Below are 22,297 nucleotides of genomic sequence, written 5' to 3'. Positions count from 1 at the left end.
ATCTCATTTGTTAAATTTTATGTAATTTGTTAAAATTTTTTACAATTGAAGTAACTTTATAATCTGACGAACTATATTAAACCACTTTAATTTGTAAGATTACTTTTATATAATTTTTTGTGGCTAGAATATCTTCTAAAATATATATAGAATATCTTCTAAAAAATAGATGGTTGTATGCTGTTATTCAATCTTAGGCCTGGTTTGGTTTCATAAACCTTTGAAACTATCTCTCATCTCATCTCATCTGAACATCCAAACATCAATTTCAAATTTTTAGCTTTTTTATCTCATCATTACCTGATTATTATAATTTTCTTAAATATTCAAACAAAACACAAAAACAATTCAATTTTTTTAAAATTTCAAAACAAAAATAAAATTAAAAAATTATGGACAATGCTAGAGTGAGTATCAAATGTGCCCACCATATTTACATACTAGTACAAATGAGGTTTTTTTAATCATTTTTTAAATATCCTTAAATAATTAAGAAAAAATAAAAAATATAGAAATTTACTAATAGTCATTTTCTTAACTATTAAAAAAAATAAAAATATATAAATGAGCATATTTGGTAGTCATACTATCATTTTCAAAAATTTATATTCTAACATTCTTTTAAATTTTTAATTTTTTTATTCAACAGTTTCTTTCTCATTTTTTAAAACTCTATAAAAATCTTAGGGCTTGTTTGAAAATAATTTTCATCCCAAAATTTTTATCTCATCTCATTCCCAAATATAATATAAATAAAAACATTTTCAAACTAATCATTACAACTTTTTCAAACTTTTAAACAAAAAATAAAAGTAATTTAATATTTTCAAATCTTTAAATAAAAATAATAATAAAATAAAATTTTATAATATTTTTTTTCAACATTTTATCTTCATTTTCTAAAATACAAAAAAAAATCAATTCAAATTATCTTATTACTATTCACAAACTATCTTAATATTATTAATAAAATTTCAATCTCATTTCATCTTATCCCACTTTTCAAAAATACTCTTATTCAAACTATTTCATTATTATTAATAATAAATTATATGATTTGTAGTGACATATTTGTCCCTCATCCATGTAACCGCTTAATCCTTACGGACGCCATTCACAGTGCGTCAAGGTCGGCCGTGTTGTGTTGTGTTGTGTTGTGTTATTTGGGCGAAACCAAGTCTGACTTTTCAGGATTCAGCCGTTGATCAATCGATCGATCGGACTTCTCAGCTACATCGATTGGGTGATGATGGTATGCACCATCATAATCTATGAGTCTTATTTTTTATTTTCCACTTTCTGTAGTTATTTTGCGTGTTTGTAACCCTTTCGAGAGAAGAGCGAGAAAATGAGCTCTAGTTTGGGTTTTGGAGCAGGCAAGTGGAAATGGTGATAAGAATCAACTGAAACTGTATTCGTACTATAGGAGCTCTTGCTCCTACCGTGTCCGTATTGCCCTCAATTTGAAAGGTAATGAATGAACTTTGCTTCCCAACCTAATTCTAATAGTTTCTTGATCATATGAACTCTTATTTATCCATTTTTTGTTTCAATTTCACATAATAAATTGAAGAGTTGAAATACGAGTATAAAGCAGTTAACTTGTTGAAGGGAGAGCAATTCAGTCCAGGTGATTTTGGCTTCTCTATTTGTTCTTCTAGGATCCAAATCTTATGCATGTATTATTTTTTTGTCAATCTTCAGCGTGAGCGTTATTGCTCTGCATGTATTCTATAATTACAATGTTTATCATAACGAAAGAAAAAGAAGAAGAGAATAACGCACTTGAAATCATGCCCTCTTTCGCTGTATAGAGTTTACAGAGCTCAATCCTATTGGCTACGTGCCAGTGCTTGTGGATGGGGACGTCATAGTCTCCGACTCTTTCGCCATCATAATGGTATATCTTTACCAGGATTTCACAATTTCTTTACCTTCTGTCTGCACGTTTGCATCTTTTCTCCAACTATTATTGTTGTAATTTGTAATGTATACAGTATTTAGAAGAGAAATATCCTCAGCATGCATTGTTGCCTCAAGATCTTCAGAAAAGAGGCATCAATTACCAGGTAATACTGCATCTTGTTTGTTGATAATTTTTATTATTAGCATATTTTGTGTTATCACATATTTTTTTGATCAAATTCCTTGTGTTCAAACTAATAGATTTCAATAGTGTGAAGTATAATTTTTTATAGGATGAAAAATCTAAGGTCATCCCATGCTCCCCAAGCTCTACATCTTAAATCAAATACTATTGTTAAAAAAAAGTGACATATCCCTTGGCTATTGGAGTCATTATCTCAAATATATGAGTTTGTTGCATATATTTAGGGCTGTAAACGAATCAATCTGTTCGATAGTCTGCTCGATACATGCCTGGTTAAAGTCGAATCGAACTCGACTCGTGAAGAAAAAGCTCATCTGTGAGAGCAAATACCCGCTCGATTAGTAAATGACACATACACGACAAAACTTGACTTGACGTAGTTAAAGCTCGTTAAGGCCCGCTTATTTATGCTTGAATTGACTCGTTAGTTTAAGTCGATTAAAGCTCATTCATATATTGATAAATATATACATACACCTATGTACATATACATATACATATATATATATATGTATTAGCTAATGGTATAGCATAACACTTTTATAATTAAATATATGATATGTAACCTAATTATTTATGTCTATGTATTGAATATGCTTCATAGCTATATTTTATAATTTGTACAATAATTAGTCGATAATATTTAATTATTTCATAGACTAGTATGTAGGAACTATATATGAAATAGATATGCTATCATATTATGTGTATGTGTTAATAATTTATGTAGGCATATAATATATTGTTATTATGGATAAATATCAACTAGTTAGATATTAATTATTTATAAATTTTTAAAATCTTGTACTTATCAATTTTAAAAAAAAAATCTTATAATTGAATAGAGGTTCTATATGTTAGTTGTACAAATTCAATATTAGGCTTTTTATTTTTTATTTATTTAATTTATTAATTATTAAATCTTATTAAAAAAAAAATTGAATATTGAAAGTAGGAAGTCTTTAGATGTTTCATTTTGAGGGACCCGAGAGAGAGAGAGAGAGAGAGAGAGAGAGAGAGAGAGAGAGAGAACCCTTGAGATACCGCTGCCACACCTGGTTCGGCGAGTGGCACTTCACGTTCGGCACAGTTAGGGCCGACAAGCTCTGGTGACACGCCAAAAGGTATCCAGCACCGAAAACCCTTCTAGTGACATGGGTTTTTTGTTCTTTCGGAGTTGTGTTTCTGCATAGTCTCAAAGGAGCCACCCTCTGGTGGTTCTATGCCGGGTCCTGGCGATCTTTGCTGGCTAGGACCCGAGTCCTAGAGATCTTTGCTGGTCATCTGATGTCGGACTTTATCTAGCGACCAAGATTTTGGGTTTGATTTTTCTCTTTTTGCCTATATTTGTCAAGTGTAGGGTCTTTGTGGCTTCCACAGAACAATATGACGGGCTCCGACGACCTCTCGGAGGGCATTTTGGCGACCCATTGTCAGTTCTTCTTCGGCGACTAGGAGTCCATCTTGTGTCTTTGCCTTTGAAATGGGCACAGAATTGATTTTTTTTTTTTCCTTTCCTGAAGAGGATGAAGAGAGAGCAGTAGGATATCTCTGATTTGGGTTTTGGGATCTGACGATGACAATGTTCGATGTGGATTTGTCTCAATTGGAAGGCGAGAGGTGGTTGAAAGTAGAATAAAAAACTTTTTGTTATGAAAGAGGGAGGTAATAGTTTTTGTATCTCTGAATGTAGTAAAAGGATAGCTAAGTTCATGTGTCTAGATGGGACAGCAGCTTCGTGGGTGGCTAAGGGGATTGAAGATTGTTTAGAACTTAACTGTCATGAAGGTTTCTTCAGAGAGTTAAGGATGGGTAATGGAGTTTTTATAATTCAACATCATGTTAACGCAAGTGGTAGCTTTCTGCAACTCTCAGAATTCTAGAATGGAAGGGGGAAAGGTTTGTTGGTGATTCAGGAGGGTGCAAATGGCTTTGGATGGAGTGACTTTATGTAGTCCATTCGTAGTGTTACTGGGTCCAAAGCCACTTTCCTGAAGCATGCAAACAGTGGGGAGTTTGTTGCTGGAAAAATAGTGGGAAAGTCTTCCTTAGTTAAAGATGTTTCGTAAGTTGTGGTGCTGAGGTCAATGGCGGGTAGTTCAGCTGAGATCAGTTCAGCGGCAAAAGTAAAGGGGAAGGCACTTGTAGGAGACAAAGGCTATTAGGTGACATTGGGAGTTATGGGAGTTATGGAGTATGTGAGTAATCTAATGATTAAAGTGGATGAAAGGCTGGACCTAGTCGTGGGTTTTGGTGGTGGGTCGAGAATGGATGAGGGAGGGTTGGAGGATCTGGGGTAGATCTTTCGGGTTTGAAGGCCACAAGTGTGCCGGGAAAGGTTTCAATGCCGTCACAGATAGGGTCATTGGACGTTGGCATCTTTGTCCATGCTAGTGTCACTATGCCTTTTGAGGAAGCAGTAGGGCATCAGGCACCAGTTACAGATGGGGTTGGTACTTCTGTCTAGGGTTCATTTTTAGCTGAAGATGGGGGGTCCATCTAGGGTCTTGAATACTTTGGAAGATACAGTAGAGCCTCTTTGTTTCCCCTACCTGTTCTGTGTCTCCTCAGGAGTAGTAGGGTCTGACAAAGTGGCACGACAAGGATTGTTGGGGAGTGGAGTACATACAAGCAATGTTGATGGAGGGGAGGAACCTGTAATGGTGACAGAAACAATGGACAACAACCATATTGTTGTCGAGCAACCATATGGTGGGAAGAAAAGTTTGTTGTTGGTGCCTCTGTGGAGAAAGGTTTAGATTCAGGAGTACAGTTGGGTACTATGTCTGGGGATAATGTCGTTCCCTTGGTTTCTCTTCCTCTGCTAAACGATATAGCAGGGTCACCATCGGATTGGGTTCTTAACAAAGTTAACAGGTTTAAGCAAATCATGGGGATTTCAAATGATGCATATGAAGACCAAATTAAAGCTCTATTCACTGCGATTGAGGCGAGCCACGCGCTTGAAACCAAATCAAGTTTCAAGAAAAGTTGGGAGTTAAAGCGTCTTTCATGGTTAATTAACTACAACGCTATGGGAGGTAGTTCAAGTCGAGAGAAGACTAAAGGGAGGGCATTGTGAAGACGGTCTTGTAAAGGGTTTTGAATTAGTTGTATGGGAAACAAGGGGTTGGGGTTGGGGAGGTGTGTTCCATTCCAATTCAGCTTTGGTGCATTTTGGGTAGTTTTCACATGCTTTTGGGTCATTCGGGGCACTCTAGTACGGGCTAGGTGTTTTCTTGTATACGTCCAGTGTACTTGGTTACTCCTATTGATATATATAATATTTTTACTTATCAAAAAAATAAAAATAAAATAAAAAAATAAACAACTTGAGTTGAGCTTGAGCTCGAATCGGGAATTTAGCTTATTATTGAGTCGAGCTCGAACAAAGATTAAATAATAATCTCAAGCTTGGGCTACTTGAGTTTTTTGACTCGAGTTGAGCTCAGCAAGCCAAAGACCGCTTGGCTCGATTATAGCCCTACATATATTGGTTGTAAATAAGAATTTTGACTACCTTTTACTTGAAGTGACTTGGGTCCTCACATTTAATAGCGATTCATAGAAATTGCTTTTTATTGACACTGGGTATTCGAGAACAGCGTTCCTAACTAATTCCTGAGGTGCACAGGTAATTCGTAGGGACTTATAATCATTTCATGAATAAGAAAGCTGCTAGAAGTGGGTTTCATAGCACCGCACATAGATTTCAAAGAAAGTTGGTAAGTACTTTAAATCATAAATGAAAGAGTGCTGAAAAATGGATGAAGATAAGCTTATGTCTTAATGAATGGGGCATGTTGGAGATCGCTACACACTTTCATGGCCCATGGCGTCATCTGGAACACAAAAGTGGAAAAAATTGTAATGTTAAAATAGTTAGTTAAAATTTAAATCGTCTCTACTAGAGAAACAGTTGAGAGTTTCAATTGCCTGGGAATAGCAACTCGTTTGAGACATTTCAGAAACAAAATGGTGAAGTCCTTTTTTGCTCCTATATACTTCTTTTTTGAAATAATAAAAATGCTTTCTCTGGCATCCCCCTATTATATCCATGCTCACTAAGCTGAAGGCTACACCTGTCCTGTATGACAAGATTGTCACCCATGTGAAATGAATTGGTGCAGAACCTTCAGATAGGAAACACCTTAGGGGTTGGTTGTGGATGCTTAGCGGTGCTTTGAATTTGTAAAGATTTATGGAAAAATCTTGGACATACATTTATCATTGACAACCAGATGCTTTTATTGGTCCTATTTGTTAGATTATATTTTTCAGCTTTTCACCTGAGCTTACTGAGAAAAAAGTCATTTAGCAGAGCTTCAATGTATAAGAGTACTTATATAAAAATAGAGCACTAGGTTTTTGCTTTCAGATCTAAAAAGTGAATACTCCCACCAAAGAGTACAGGCATGTATTGAGGCATAGACTTGGCGGGCATGCACCTAAAACAAAGAGGATCTATGAAGTACGGGCATGCCTCAATTTGGTTATGTTGGAACAATTTGGTTACTGACTGAATGATCTTTTGATCGGATCATAAACCTGATCTTCCACGTAGTTAATAACATGTGATTGCACCTAAAACAATTTCTGGAGCTGCTGCTGGATCACAAAATTGAAATCCTGACTGTTTCCTACCTTATCCATCTCACTTGATGAACTCATGCAGATACCTGCTTTCTATTTTATATTTAACAAAGCATATGGACTTCAGCATATACTATCAAACCTGGGTACAACTTGATGAGGATATCTTGTCTACTATGATTAGTCTTATGTAGATTTTCATGTGTATGGGTTCCCGAATACGTAGTTGACACATCTGCACAAAATTGTATCTTTGTGAGGGGGAATTTTTTTTATTTTTTATTTTTATTTTAAAGTCATATCTATTATTCTTAATATTCTGACGTCTTTGGAATTACTTCTGATTCAGAGACTGATGGGCTGCCTTTGTCACTTGATATATAGGCTGCCAATATTGTTTCCTCAAGCATACAGCCTTTTCAAAATATAGGTACACTGGTACGTATCCAACTATGACTTTTGTGGCTATGCATTTCTTTGTTAAATTTAAAGTGGTATTGTCCTGAGATTGTTGGAGCATAGAGTGTTACAATATTTTTGTGCTGTTGCTTTTCCCGTTTGCAGAAATACATTGAGGAGAAAGTTGGTCCCGGTGAGAACCTTTACTGGGCTAACCATCATATTACAAAAGGCTTTGCAGGTAAGTTTTCATTAGGCTGCCACTAAACCTAATTCTTCTTCCTACTTCCCCGAAACCTCAAAGAGAGAGGCAGAGGAGAGATAGAGATAGATATAAGATTAAGGAAATACCTATTAATACATTTTTTTTATTGTTAAACAAGAGTTTATTGATCATAAGAATAGGCAAGAGTGCTAGTATATGGGACATATACAAGAGCAACACATAAACGTGCTAGTTTAGTAATACAAGAAATTCATAAAAAGTTACTTGTAAAAAAAAGAAAGAAAAAGAAATTCATAAAAAGTCATGCCATGAAAATCAATTACAATCGACCAATGGAGTGAAGTATTGAAAGGAAATTTCTAAGCTCATCCTTTTACAGCTCTTGATCTTCAAAACTCCTTGCATTCTTCTCCCTCCAAATACACCATCATAAACATATTGGAACCATCTTCCATATTGGGGCAATTTGAGAGCTTCCCGAATGCCTCTCTAAGAAGCTAGGAGGTCAATTAACCTTCTCAGCATCACCCAAGCTAATCCCATCCGAGCAAAGACTTCATTGCACAATGTCACAGCAATCTCACAATGAAGTAGTAGATGGTCAACAGACTCTCCCCATGTTTTGCACATATAAAACCAATCCATGACTATAATTTGACGTTTGCTTAAGTTGTCTAGAGTGAACATCTTCTCCAAGGAAGCCATCCATATAAAAAATGTTGCCTTTAGGGCCTTTGTCTTCCGAATACTATTCCATGGGAATGGATTGGTATTGTGCGTTGTCATGGCTTGGCAGAAAGAGCGGACTATGAACTTCCTTTTCTTAGAGTGGCACAGAAAAATCTTGTCTTCGACTCACTTCAACAAACAGGTGGAGCTGGGGGTGCCAATTTGTGTTTGCCGGTTGTGGTTGTGTCGTGTCAAGTCATTAGTATTTGATTATATAGGTAAACTTGACCTGTTAAGCTAAACGTGCCAAACTTTCTAATCCTAACTCGATCCATTTAAATAATGGGTCTTATCGTGTCACTTGTTTTGACCTATGTAATATTAATTATAAATAGGTTAACGGCATGATTCATTTCAACCCATTTCCTGTAAATGGTTGAACTGACCTCATTTCATGTAAATACATAAACCCATTTGACCTGATTAATATGATTTTACATAAAAGTTAAAATTTATATTTATGTAGGCAGAATATCTAAAGAAAAGAGTAAGACTATCTATAACAAAAAAATATCAATATTTTTCAAATTTTAACAGATAATAAAACCAATATTACAACCCTACAATGACAAATATGAACATAGGTCCAGAATTACAATTCTAACAATAAAAGCATAATATCTGTAGAAATACAAAACTACAACTTAACAATAATAAAATTGTAGTTTTGAAATAAAATTTAGACAGGTTATTACTGGCTGATTTCAGGTCAAGCGAGCTAACTCGTTATTGATCTGTTTATTAATCGTGCCTTAATATATCAACCCGTTTTGACTTGAGCCCATTTTATCAAACTCAAACCCGCAAATTTCATATCGTATTTGGATTCACAGGTCGTGTCACATATTGCCACCCCTAGGTGGAGTACACTAGGTCATAGAATTGTGGATAAGTTTCCTTGAGTGCCCCATCACCACACCATACATCGTGCCAAAATTTAATTTTGGATTCATAACCTACCTTAAAATGGATATTTCTCGGATTTGTGTCCCAAACTCTTATGTGCTTCCCTAGCCACACTCCATAAGGCCCACTCACCTTATTCGAGCACCAACCTCCCCATGGCTCACCACGCTTCAATTCGATGAAAGATTATGCAAAAGCCCCTCCCAGTTCACTGTGGTATCTCCATGGCCATTTGTCAAGCAAAGGTTTGTTGAAAGATTGCAAGTTTTGAATACCTATTTATACATAATATACCTTGAATTTAAATTTGAGATGTTACTCTGACACATGAAAGCAAAAATTTATTTCTTGCCCAAGACATGAGCTTTTATAATTTCACAGGAGCTAAAACTCAGTATGTAACTAGAGAAAACGCCTAAAAGAATAAACAGTTCTTCATCACTATACAGGAAAAATCATTTACACCTCAAGACTTGTAAACCAACCTTATCCACTACTAAGTGCTGTCTAACCTCCTTAGGAACTTTCTGTACGCAAAAGAATTCCTATCTGGATCCTCTAGCACCTGATATTGCAAAAAAAAAAAAAAAAAAAAACCAGCAATTTGATTAACCTCTCTGTACACCTTACATCTAAAAGATAGCAAACAATTAAAAAATATATATATATTCTACCATGTCAATCTTGCTTATCTGGAGGCCAGGTTAAATCCATACCTTCAAATTATGGAACTAGAGTTGTTGAACATATTTTGGGTAATGGTTTCAGCCATGGATGATAGTCCAAGCATTATCATTACAATAAGCTGTGATGACAAGACCATTCTTTCACACTGCCTTTATATTGATAAAACGTGTGTAGAATTCAAGTAAGATATTGATATCTGATAATAGTGTTGCAATTCAGGAACTATGCCAATTGACATTTAAATTTGATTTTGATTATCTGTATATGCTCCAAAGTATCACCATGGTCAGCATTCCAAAAGATCAACAGCATCAACAAGGCACATTGTCAATTGACTTGATTTGAAACTAGTGGAACATCCTTGCGATGTGTGGACATAGTTCAAGATTTTATATATAATTGTTTATGAGTGTTTTATTCTGAAATGTTCTAATTAATTTTAAAATTTTAAAGATATAAAATATTTTAGATTCATTATAATCAATTTACTACCAAAAATCAAGAAAACAAGCTGAGAGGTCTGTCCATTGTGAACCCATTTTTTTCCAGCAATATTATCAAGTACTGAGGTTAGTCATGTCTCGAAAGCTCATTCTCATGTACAATTTTCTCTCATTAAAATTCCTCAGTGACTGAAGTAAAAAATGATACAAGTTTATAGAACCAAAAGAAACGCATTTTGAAAATTAAAAGGAAATTAATTTTGAATAAAAATTAATAACTTAATTGAATAAATTTTTTAATTATCATTTAATTATAATACAATTGGAGATTGGATGATGTATTTTGATATGAATATTAATCTAATAGGGTAGTAGATAATGTAGCTTGCGGGAACTTCCCCTCAAATTACTTGAAGTGCACTTGCGGGAAACTCCTTGTCGAGGGCCTGTGCACCCTTGGGATTTTGTTCTTGGACACCTGGTGCCAATCAAAATAAAAAAAGATAATGTAGCTTCATACGAGTAAAACTTTATACGTTGGAAATAATATATACTAAGGCCATGTTTGGTTTCATTATTTTTCCAAAATTTTTCATTTTTTTTTTAATTTCAATTTCAATCTAAACATCTTTTAAATTAAAAATTCCTATTTAAAATAAAAAACATTGAATCATTGGCCCAGATTTCTTTGAAAATAAACACAAAAGCCAAAAAATACTTTCACAAAAACCCAAAGAAACATATATCACAAGAGTCTTATAGAAACAACTTTTCAAATCTACCAACCTAATTTCACAAACTCTAATAAAAAGACATCTCAAAAATTTTCTATTCAAACAATTTCTCATTTGTCCACCCACTTTCACAAAAAAGGTCTCAATTGTTTTTGTCAAAACTTCTAAAAGATTCATGAATGCGAAGAAATAAAGGCTGAATGTATAATTTTATTTTCTTGCTTCCTAAAGTGCTGGTTTCCTCCCCCTTGCCCATCATAAATGAAATTTTTATGTACAATTAATTTCTGCTCCTGAATGACATATTTTATTATCATCTCCTCTTGTTTCAGCACTTGAAAAGTTACTAAAGGGCCATGCAGGAAGATATGCAACTGGAGATGAAGTTTTCCTGGTTTGGTTTTCTGCTCCATCTGTGTGCATGCCTGTATGGTTGCATATAGTGTAGGCTGTACTGTGTTAATGTAATTTGTAGACTCGGTTTTGGAACATTCTACTAATGTATAATAGCCATTAAGATAAAAATGCCTTTTTCTATTTTTTCTGTGCTGGCGGCTGGAGGGATGGGCTTTGGGCTGCCAATGGTACATTCAATTTGCTAGGTACCTTACCTAGAGCTCAATATCATAAACTCTTATTGCACAGAGAAATAGTAAGAAACATGCATTTCTCTGAGAATTTACTTCCAAAAGTCCAATATTTGTTGGGGGCTTCTTTGCTAATAAAGTTGTCAACCATCCTGAATTTGCTGTATCTTCTAGAACCAAAAAGTGATTTTGGTTTGCTGGTATGCAATGTTATACAACTCAAGGCCTGGTTTGGTTACACAAACCAAACCATCTCATCTTAGTAATCATTACAACTTCCCAAACTTCTACAGAAAATATAATAAACAATTCAACTTTTTCAAATCTCAAAATAAAAATAATATTAAAAACTTATATTCTAATAATATTTTATTCAACTTTCAACTTTTATCTCATGCCATCTCATCTGTGTAACCAAACAAGGCCTAAGTATTAAGACCATCTTTTACCTTTCTGGCAGCAGAATACAACATTTCTATACTCATCAATTTTTAGGACAACAATCTGAGCATTGTTTTTTTCATCAAAACCGTGCATTGTGAGACAGGAAGGTACCTGACTCAATTCTAAGCACTAGGCTTCTGGCATATATGCCAATGAACTAATGCTGGCATTATTCACCATGTCTTAGTTGCACCTTACACAGTATGCTGGAAAATTTACTTCATAGTTTCTAATATACCACAGAGCAAGAGCAAGTGTGAATTAGCTCATGGATTGGGATATTTTAATTATATTGCAGGCAGATCTGTTTCTAGCGCCTCAGATGCATGGAGCAATTAAACGGTTCAATGTTGACATGGTATTTTGCTTATTCTATAATTTCATGTGTTGGTTACATTTGTGCAAATATTTTTTTCATTCATCTCTAAAGGTGATTTGTCCTGGTCTTATTTTTTTTGGTTTGACAAAGCAAAAGCTCATTTTACTACTCACTTAGGGTGTTAGTACAAACCACATTGCAAAACCCGAGAGATCACAAGCATTAGCAGAACCAGGATGGCTAGGGGCAAAATCTTTTGGAATCTCCTGGAAAAGAGTTAAAGGGTTGCCTGGATGTGGAATCTCCTGTAATTTTATCCATTCTTTATTCAGACACAATCTCTACTTCAGCTTCATTAAATCATCCCAAACTTGCATCCATTTATTTCTAGTTCACAATTCTTTTTTCTTTTTTAATCCAGTTCATAGTTCTCTTTTCCATTTAACGCATGAACAAGTACTTGAGAATCAGATCCACACTCATCCATCCATAGTTGCAGTTTTAAACAGAACTGTCAGCCATCCCATATATGGCCTGCACCTCTGCCATTGTGTTAAAGCCAACCCCATAATAAGCCGAAAAGTCTGCAACAAAATTCCCCCCTTCATCTGTAACCACTCCACCATCTCCACACAAACTCAGATTGCCATGACTACCATTCACATTCAGTTTAGCTCTTCACATGCTGGCCTCAAACATTTCCTAATCTGCACTCAAGGAGAATTTATCGCAATAAATGGAATCCCTATCTTCTAAAAATGAGTAAATAATCCATCCTTTCCACCATTTTAACCTTCGAAACAGGTGATAGGAAGTCAGCCAATAGGGATTTAATTCTAAAACAAGTAGCTTTGGTTGATTCCTTTAGACTCTCCATTTTATTTTACTTGTAAAATTATTCTCTTCCTCGTGAAAAAGCCACTCAAAAGAAAAGTAAAATGTTTCCAAGTTGTTCCTTTATGTTTTCATTGCATATATTAGCGTTATTTGCATTTTGTTTTATTACCAACTTTGTATATTGTTCTTTTGCCTGGTTCATACTTGCTTCTGGTCTTGAGATGGTCCTACTTAATTTACCAGCTGGAATTTTGGCGTTGGATATTTTTTACTTTATTAGTGTGGCATTACCTACCCTTATGCTTGCTTCTTCGACCTTGTTAATGGTTGTGCATGAGAGTAACTATATCCATTAGTCTTGAAATATATGGTCTAAACATGTCTGTTTCTCTATCTGTATCTTCCGACAGTTCTATTTTTCGAATTTTATCTGCAGACTCAGTTCCCTCTTTTATCAAGGTTGAACGAGGAATACAATAAAATACCAGCTTTCCAGGACGCTATGCCGGAAAATCAGCCAGATAATCCTGCTGCAGGCGCTGTTTAAATCAATGGATTGTGAAACCAGCTGTTATGAGCCATTTCCTATCCATCCTGTGTATTGTATATGTGTAAGAAATGGCCAGCATCCGATCTAAAAATTGCAGAATAAAGTGCCACACACGATCAAGCTTTCAGAGACACTTTCTAAAGTTTTTTGGCATCTGGTGTTTCAATAAACGTTGATACGCCATACAATATAATAATGGGAACACATATATTGAGAGTTAGGTGATATCTATAATTACCAGTTTGGATTTACCTCTTTGAATTCGTTGAAGCCACTTTGTGTAACACCCATTCCCGTAGACTAGGGATGTCATGAGACGTTGGTAATGGAAGCCAGGTAAGAGACTTATAATTAACTAAATATATCATTATTTTGTAAAAAACAGTTTTAAATAAACCAAGTGTTGAAAATAAAACATAATCAGCGCTTCAATTCAGAAGAATAAGATTATGTCCAGTTCGTCAGAGTGTTATCTATCTTTTCTGTTACTGGAAAGAGAGGTGAAGTATGTCGTACTGCACCCAAGGACGATTCTTACGGAATTTGTTGGAAGAGCAGGGAGGACAATCAGCAGTGAGTGGGCATCTATTTGTTGGAACTTGGCAAACCGAGGTGGTGCTAGGTGGCTTTGGGAGGACTTTCTTCAATACGTCAAGTTTTTCGGTGGTAGAAAAGCTAAAAAGAAGGTGGTTAAACAATGGAGAATTTGGAGTCTCAGTGGAAAAAGCTTCACCTAACAGAGGAAGAGAAGCTCTGTATATAATTAGATGATGAGGTACCAGACGAGTTAAAGAATAACGGAGAACGGAGTTTGGTGGGGAAGCTGTGGATGGAGAGGAAAATTAGCTTGGGGATTCTTGAGTTCACGATGGTTAAGATATGGAAACTCAGCAGGGTAGCAAAATTTCTAGAGGTAGGGATGAACGTATATGTTATCACCTTTGCAAGCCATGCAGACAAATAGAAAGTGTGGGGAGGGAAATCATGGCTGTTTGACAACCAGATAATGGTGCTTAAAATGTTTGATGGTTTTACCCCTCTATCAATGTTGTGCTTCAATCATGAGTTATGGGTACACATGTATAATCTATCTTTAGCTATGATGACAAAAGAGAAAGGAGAGCAGGTGGGGAACAAGGTGGGAAAGGTAGTGGATGTTAATGTATAGGGAGATGGAAGTGGGTGGGGAAGATCTCTAAGGGTTCATATTGAAATGGACTTAACGAGGCCTCTGGCGAGGGGCAGAACAATTTCAGTTCAAGGTAAAAGCATGTGGGTTCCCTTCAGGTATGAAAAACTACATTTTCTGTGCTTTTCCTGTGGTAGAATCATACATGGTTCTAATGGTTGTCCTAAGAAGAGAGAGTTGAAAGAAGGGAGTGGTGGGAGTGACGAGTAGTTTGGGCCCTTGTTAAGGGTGAGCTTAGTGGGGAAGAAGAAGGGTGGTCTGGGCTTTAATGGGGACTTTAGAAGAGAGGGATCTTGGAGAAATGAGGTGGAGGAAGAGATAGTGTCTAGTCATGTGGGTGGTAAGGAGGTAACGAGAGACATGGAGATAATGGCACAGGTGGCAAGCCAAATTAATGTGGGGTTGGAGGAGCCTGTGGAGATAGGGGTAGAATCAGGTGGGAGTAAAATACCTATCAAGCCTGGAGATGCGTTTGAAGGTTCTAATAAAAAATCTATTAATGTGGAGTGTGAGGCCATATTTGAGAGTGGTGTTTTTACTGAAAAACCTGATACCTTGGGAGGGGAGGAGGTCTTAAGGGATTTGAGGAAGAGAGGTAAGACATGGAAGAGAAGGGCTCGGAACGTGGATAAGGAAGGGTTAATGGTATCTCAACCAAAAGTTATAAAGAGGTTCTGTGAGGAAGGTAAGTCTGAAGAAAAAGAGGCACCACAAAAAAAGAAACAAAAGATACAAAGAGAAGGGAAGTTAAGTGCTATATAGGAAGGATTGGCGGACGCTGTTAAACAGCCATGCCAAACAGTATGAAAATGCTAAGTTGGAACTGCTGAGGGCTTGTCAAGTCTCGGACAATTCAAGACCCCTGCTCTTTAGTAGAGGAGAAGCTGCCAAGTGTGGTATTTGTGATGGAAACCAAGTTACAAGTTAGAAGGCTTGAGGGCATAAGAAGAAGAGTAAGAATGGAAGGGTGTTTTGGGGTGGAACTTAATGAAAGAGGGGGTAGTCTGTTTTTGTTTTGGAAAGACGAAGGTATGGTGGAGATTTTAAATTTCACATAGAGGCATATTAGTGGTTGGATTTGTGATAACAAAGGGAGGCAGTAATGGCTTTTAACAGGATTCTATGGCCATCCTAAGGCAAGTAAGAGACAAGAGGCTTGGCACCTGTTAACTTCTTTCAAAGCAAAAGGGAATAAGGGTTGGTGTGTTATTGGGAATTTCATTGAGATACTTACAAATGATGAGAAGGAAGGGGGCAGGCCTAGGGGGGAAAACCTTATGAATAATTTCATAAATGCTTTGGATGATGGAGGTTTATCTGACCTAGGATGGAGAGGGGACAAGTTAACTTGGAGCAATCAACATGGGGATGAAACCTTCACAAAAGAAAGGCTGGATAGGGTGTTTGCAAATAAGAATTGGATTGAAGCACAAAAGGAAATCAGTGTAGAAGTCTTAGTGGCTAGGAGCTTTGATCACATACCTGTATTATTAAGCTTCTCTCAAACAGGCAAGTCCTTTTTTTAGAGCCACAGAATTTTTAAGTATAAAAAGCATGGTGGGCCTTAGAAACAGAATGTGAGAAGGCGGTTAAGGGTGGCAGCAACCAACAAGGGAAAGGGGCCATTCGAGAAACTTAAAGGGTCAATAAGAAGTTGTATAGATGGTTTGAAGAGGTGGAGTAGAGCCCTAAGAAGGAATATAAATAAAGAAATCACTGTTCTTGCATGGAACAGCCTCGATCCATGTGGATACATAATCAACAGCTACTAAAATATAGAGATTGCCAAAAGAAACTGGGAAGGGTCCCATGAAATCGATGCCCCAACAATCAAATATTTCAACAACCAAAATTGGATTTAATAGCATCATATTTCGACGGGTAATCTCTCCCAATTTTTGACAACGCTCACAAGTTTTACAAAATTCATGGGTGTCCTTGAAAAGGGTAGGCCAATAGAAACCACATTGTAAAATTTTAAGAGTTGTTTTCTTTCCAGAAAAATAGTCACAACATGCCCCAGACTGACAAAAAGACATCACACTCTGAAATTCACTATTGGGAACACATCGTCTAATTATCTGATCCGGGCAATATTTAAACAAATATGGATCATTCCAAAAGAATTCTTTTACCTTGACAAAAAATTTCCTCTTATCTTGTTGAGTCCAAATGTGAGGAATTTTACTTGTAGCAAAAAAAATTAGCCATGTCAGCATACCAAGACAATTGAGATATACTAAAAAGTTGTTCATCTGGAAATGTGTCTTTAATAGGAACTATCTCTATGGAATCGGAAAGAACAAGTCTAGACAAATGATCAGCAACAACATTCTCAACTCCTTTTTTATCTTTAATTATCAAATCAAATTCTTGTAGCAAAAGGATCCATCTAAGCAATCTGGGCTTTGCATCTTTCTTAGCTAAAAGGTATTAGAACGCAGCATGATTAGTAAAAATGACAATTTGAGATCCAATCAAATAAGAACGAAATTGGTCAAGTGCAAAAATTACTGCAAGTAGCTATTTTTCAGTTGTTGAATAATTCAGTTGAGCACCATTTAAAATTTTACTTGCATAATAAATCACACAAGACTTTTTGTCCTTACGTTGGCCTAACACAGCTCCAACAGCATAATCATTAGCATCACACATAATTTCAAATGGTAAATTTGATGGGTCCCAAGGCAGACCAAGTCTTAAGGATCAATTACAAGATCAAGAGTTAGGAAGATCAAGGAAGCTATGCATGAATGGGGGTGCAATCCACTTGAAACATATTTAGCAAGAGCCCAACATTCAAGATGGGCTTGAGAGGAGGAGATCCAGTTTTCATCCATGTGATACGTTACGGAAGATGCGACTTGGATTTATTGTTATTGAAAGCCTTGGACTTATTTATTTCATTAAAAGAGATTATTTTATTAGTTTATAACAAGTGGGTTTGAGGATGTCAGCCCACATATATTTCTTATTTCTAATGAACTAGGGTTTTTGGGAAGGTCTTATATTTTGGCCAAGGGCATATTTAGAAAGTTATTAATTAAAGTGAACTAGGGTTTTAGAAGTACTGTAGTCCGGGCACTGTTCATGCTATAGTACCCATGGCTCTCTTAGGGTTTTGGGGATTGTTATTTAAACCACTTGTAGTCTCATTTGAAAAGGTATGACATTATTGAATTGTATTGGTGAGTTGAGTTTACTCCTCTTATTCTTGATTGAACTTTTGAACTTATCAAAGGTAAATCACAACTTTTGTGGCGTTCCTCCTTTGTAATTCGGGTTCTTGAGACGGGTTCTTCAACGGGTCTAGATTTTAATATAATCTAGGTTCTTGAAACGAGTTCTCAACTAGTTTAGATTCTCTATCCATAGACTTGATTTTGGCTTTCTTGTGTTGATTTTTCAATATTGTTGTTGGGTCTCAAAGCGAGTCGATTGGGGTTCACACCATTTGGTATTCAAAGCAAGGTTTCCAATCAGGCTTGATTTTATCTTTTATTTGTTGCATCTTTAATTCTAGGGCTTCATTGTTCTAGGGTTAAAAAAAAAAGTGCAGAAATTCGTTTTTCCCTAGGGTTGCCAAATTACTCTTATCATTTTGGTTTCATGTTCATCATCATAGGGTGGCTAAATTCCTTGTTCGAGAGCTACCAAAATTTGCATCATCTAGGATTTGAAATTTTTAGGGTTTTATTGATTCCTTTCTATTTTCCTTGTCAATTTCTTATGTATTTGAATTCAATTGTTTGATTATCACAATTGAATATTTCTGTTTGTGGTTGAATTGTTGAGAAAAGAAGAGAAAAGAAAAGAAAAGAAAGGAAAGGAAAGGAAAAGAAAGGAAAGGAAAGGAAAGAAAAGAAAAGAAAAGAAAAGAAAAGGAAAAAAAAATAAAAAAAAATTCAAAAAAAAAAAAGAAAAGAATAAGAAGGAAAGTAAATGTAGCATATTCAATGGTTGCTGCATAGTTACAATAAAAGAGAAAGAAAAAATTTGTTGATTGGGTCTTGTCCTTAAAGGGGTTGAATTACCTCTTGTTACCTCATTGTAGTTGTTATCTTGTCTTGTAATTACTCTTTCCGTCGTATAAATATCTTGAGGCTCGTGTTATTTTTGTTCCTTCCATACTTCTCTTGTTCTTGTTTTCTTAGACCTAATAACTAGTTAGAATAAAACAAGGTTGTATTGTCTTGATTTAGTTCAATTAATTCTTAAAGAACTTGAGTGAGAAAACTTTTGAGGTAAAAGGTAAGAGAGTGTGAGATCATTATCAGGAAAAAGCTAATTAAGAGTGATACACGAGTGGAGTGTCATTATTTGAGTGTAAACACGTAGGAGAACGTGTGAGGTCTTTCTCTGCTAACATTTTTTTTGTGCAGCACATACAATGTCTCATTAAACCAAAGGGGATGTCAAATAATTCATATGTGTTGCAAGTCATGCAACAACAACTTGAGCGGTTAAATTTGAGGTTGGGAAAAGTGAGGAATAGGATGGATCAACAAGATGCATTAATTAGAAATTTGTAAAGTGGGAGAGATGGGAGGAGACGTAAGCCTAATATTGAACATGAGTATAAGAATGAGGAGTATGGTGAGTCTCTTGTTGTTAGGCGTGCTCTCAATACATAAAGTAAAATGGATGATACAGAGCAGCAGAGAGAGAACATTTTTCATACTGGATGCTACATCAACAACAAGGTATGTAGTATGGTCATTGATGGAGGGAGTTGTACTGATGTGGCTAGCACTACTTTAGTTGAGAAATTGAATTTACCTACCTTGAAACACTCTAGACCATACAAATTGCAATGGTTGAATGATTGTGGGGAGGTTAGGGTAACTAAGCAAGTGTTAGTTTCTTTTTCAATTGGGAGGTACAAGGATGAGGTACTTTGTAATGTAGTGCCTATGCATGCTGGCCATATTTTGTTGGGGAGGTCGTGACAGTGTGATAGGAGAGTGATCTATGATGGGTTTAGAAACATGTACAGTTTTGAAAAGGAAGGAAAAGCAATCAAACTTGCTCCTTTAACTCCAACACAGGTCCATGAGGACCAACTGAAGTTGAAAAGTGAGGTTGATCAAAAAAGAAAGAGAGAAAGTGAGATTGATAAAAAAAAAAAAAAGAGAGAGAGAGAGAGAGAGAGAGAGAGTGAAAGTGAGGTTGAGCGAAAAAGAAAGAGTGAGAGTGAGATTGAGGAAGAAAGAAATAATGAAACCTCAAGAAAAAGAGAGTGTGAGTTGAAAAACAATTGAGGCTGAGAGTTCAAAAAATGATGTTGAAAAAAAGAGTGAAAGAAAAGCATAGTGTAAAAATAAAAATGAGAGTGAAAAGAAAAATGAGAGTAAAGAAAGTGAGGGAAAAATAAAGAGAGAAGTGAGTTTTTATACTAAGGAAAGCCTTTATACTGACGAATTTAATGACTCTTTGCCTAGTGTTGTTGTTTATTTGTTGCAGGGATATATAGTCAAGATTCCTAGCGGAGTGTTTATTGGATTGCCACCTATTAGAGAGATAGAGCATTACATTGATTTTGTGCCCGGTGCGACAATCCCTAGCCGACCTTTCTTTGAAAAACATGAGTTCTTAATGCACTTGAAAGGCCAAGGCAAGTTGAATAGAATGCATGCCAAGTGGGTGCAATTCATTGAGACATTTCCTTATGTAACCAAGTACACACAAGGTAAAAAAAATTTTGTGGTTGATGCTTATGCAAGAAGGTATGTCCTTGTCATTATTATAGATGCAAAGTTATTGAAACTTGAATATGATAAGAACTTATTTGTTAATAATGATGGCTTGGATAGTGTGTATGGAGTACGTGAGAAAACGTCATTTTCTCATTTATATAGACTAGATTGGTACTTATTTAGAGAGAAAAGACTTTGTGTGCCTCCTAGTCTTATGAGTGAGTTGCTTGTGCATGGATGTGGTTTGTAGAGACATTTGATATAAAGAGGACTTTAGACATGTTACATGACCATTGGTGGGAGTGCTACTTGCCATTCATTAAGTTTGCATATAGTTGGAGATGTCACTTTGGTATAAAGAATATTTTAGGCATATTGCATGAACATTGGTGGGAGTATTGAACCATTCATTGAGTTTGCATATAGTTGGAATGGTCCCTTTTGTGTAAAGAAGAGTTTAGACGTATTGCATGAATACTTTTGGGAGTATGGTTTGCCATTCATTGAGGTCGCATATAATTGGAGTAGCCATTTTGGTGTAAGGAAGATTTTAGATATGTTTCATGAACATTTGTGAGAGTATCATTTTCCATTCATTGAATTGTTACATGAACATTTGCGAGAGTATCATTTGTCATTATTAGAGTTTACATATAATAAGACCATGCATACTACTATTTCTCATTTATCTTTTGAAGTTGTTTTAATGCCTTTACCTGTTGATGACAGAAGTAGCTTGGATGAACATTTCCAAATTATTGATAAAATTAATGATACTCCATATATAGTGGATCTTCCAGGTAAGTATCAAGTGCTTGCTATTTTCAATGTTACTGAACTATTTCCCTTTGATCCAGGTGGAGATTTGAGGTCGAATCCTTTTGAGGAGAGGGGGAATGATGGGCCCCAAGGCGGACCAAAACTTAAGGATCAATTACAAGATCAAGAGTTAGGAAGATCAAGGAAGCTATGCATGAATAGGGGTGCAATCCACTTGAGACGTGTTTAGCAAGAGCCCAACATTCAAGATGGGTTTGAGAGGAGGAGATCCAGTTTTCATTCATGTGATACGCTACGGAAGACACGACTTGGATCTTTGTTATTGAAGGCCTTGGACTTATTTATTTCATTAAAAGAGTTTATTTTATTAGTTTATAACAAGTGGGCTTGAGGATGTCAGCTCACATATATTTCTTATTTTTAATGAACTAGGATTTTTGGAAAGGTCTTGTATTTTGGCTAAGGGTATATTTGGAAAGTTATTAATTAAAGTGAACTAGGGTTTTAGAAGTACTGTAGCCCGGGCACTGTTCACGCTACAGTACCCGTGGCTCATTTAGGATTTTGGAGATTGTTATTTAAACCACTTGTAGCCTCATTTGAGAATGTAAGACATTATTGAATTTTATTGGTGAGTTGAGTTTACTCCTCTTGTTTTTAATTGAACTTTTGAACTTATCAAAGGTAAATTACAACTTTTGTGGTGTTCCTTCTTTGTAATCCGGGTTCTTGAGACGGGTTCTTCAATGGGTCTAGATTTTAATATAATCTAGGTTCTTGAAACGAGTTCTCAACGGGTCTAGATTCTCTATCCATAGATTTGATTTTGGCTTTCTTGGGTTGGTTTTCCAATATTGTTGTTGGATCTCAAAACGAGTCGATTGGGGTTCACATCAAAATTTCAATCAGGTGATTGCATAATTGGGGCTGAAATCAACGTACCTTTTTGCTTTGAAAAAGCTAACTCACAATCATCAATCCACACAAAAGAATTTTCCTTTGACAATATATTGCACAAAGGTCTAGAAATTGTGCTGAAATTTTTAATGAACCTCTTGTAAAAACCTG

The 22,297-nt window shown here is 35.7% G+C and overlaps 1 protein-coding gene across 4 annotated transcripts; it reads left to right on the top strand.

Moving 5' to 3' along the window:
* Window positions 1-1,084: 1,084 nt before the first annotated feature.
* On the top strand, window positions 1,085-13,825 carry LOC122289599 (glutathione S-transferase zeta class-like). Of its 4 annotated transcripts, none has more exons than XM_043096750.1 (10): window positions 1,085-1,252; window positions 1,377-1,470; window positions 1,574-1,630; window positions 1,815-1,900; window positions 1,998-2,069; window positions 7,088-7,141; window positions 7,268-7,343; window positions 11,160-11,254; window positions 12,157-12,216; window positions 13,474-13,825. In XM_043096750.1, exons 1-10 carry the CDS (start codon window positions 1,247-1,249, stop codon window positions 13,492-13,494), a joined length of 621 nt encoding a protein of 206 aa, XP_042952684.1. In that variant the 5' UTR covers window positions 1,085-1,246; the 3' UTR covers window positions 13,495-13,825. The 4 variants fall into 4 exon arrangements, with proteins under 4 accessions (XP_042952684.1, XP_042952682.1, XP_042952685.1 ...); XM_043096748.1 differs by having other exon boundaries at window positions 1,086-1,252; window positions 13,451-13,825; XM_043096751.1 differs by having other exon boundaries at window positions 1,087-1,252; window positions 11,160-11,221.
* Window positions 13,826-22,297: the final 8,472 nt, after the last annotated feature.

Source organism: Carya illinoinensis, chromosome 12, assembly GCF_018687715.1.
Source record: "Carya illinoinensis cultivar Pawnee chromosome 12, C.illinoinensisPawnee_v1, whole genome shotgun sequence".
NCBI lineage: Eukaryota > Viridiplantae > Streptophyta > Magnoliopsida > Fagales > Juglandaceae > Carya > Carya illinoinensis.
Note: the sequence above shows the minus strand (reverse complement) of the source record. Positions and strands in the feature narration are given on the sequence as shown.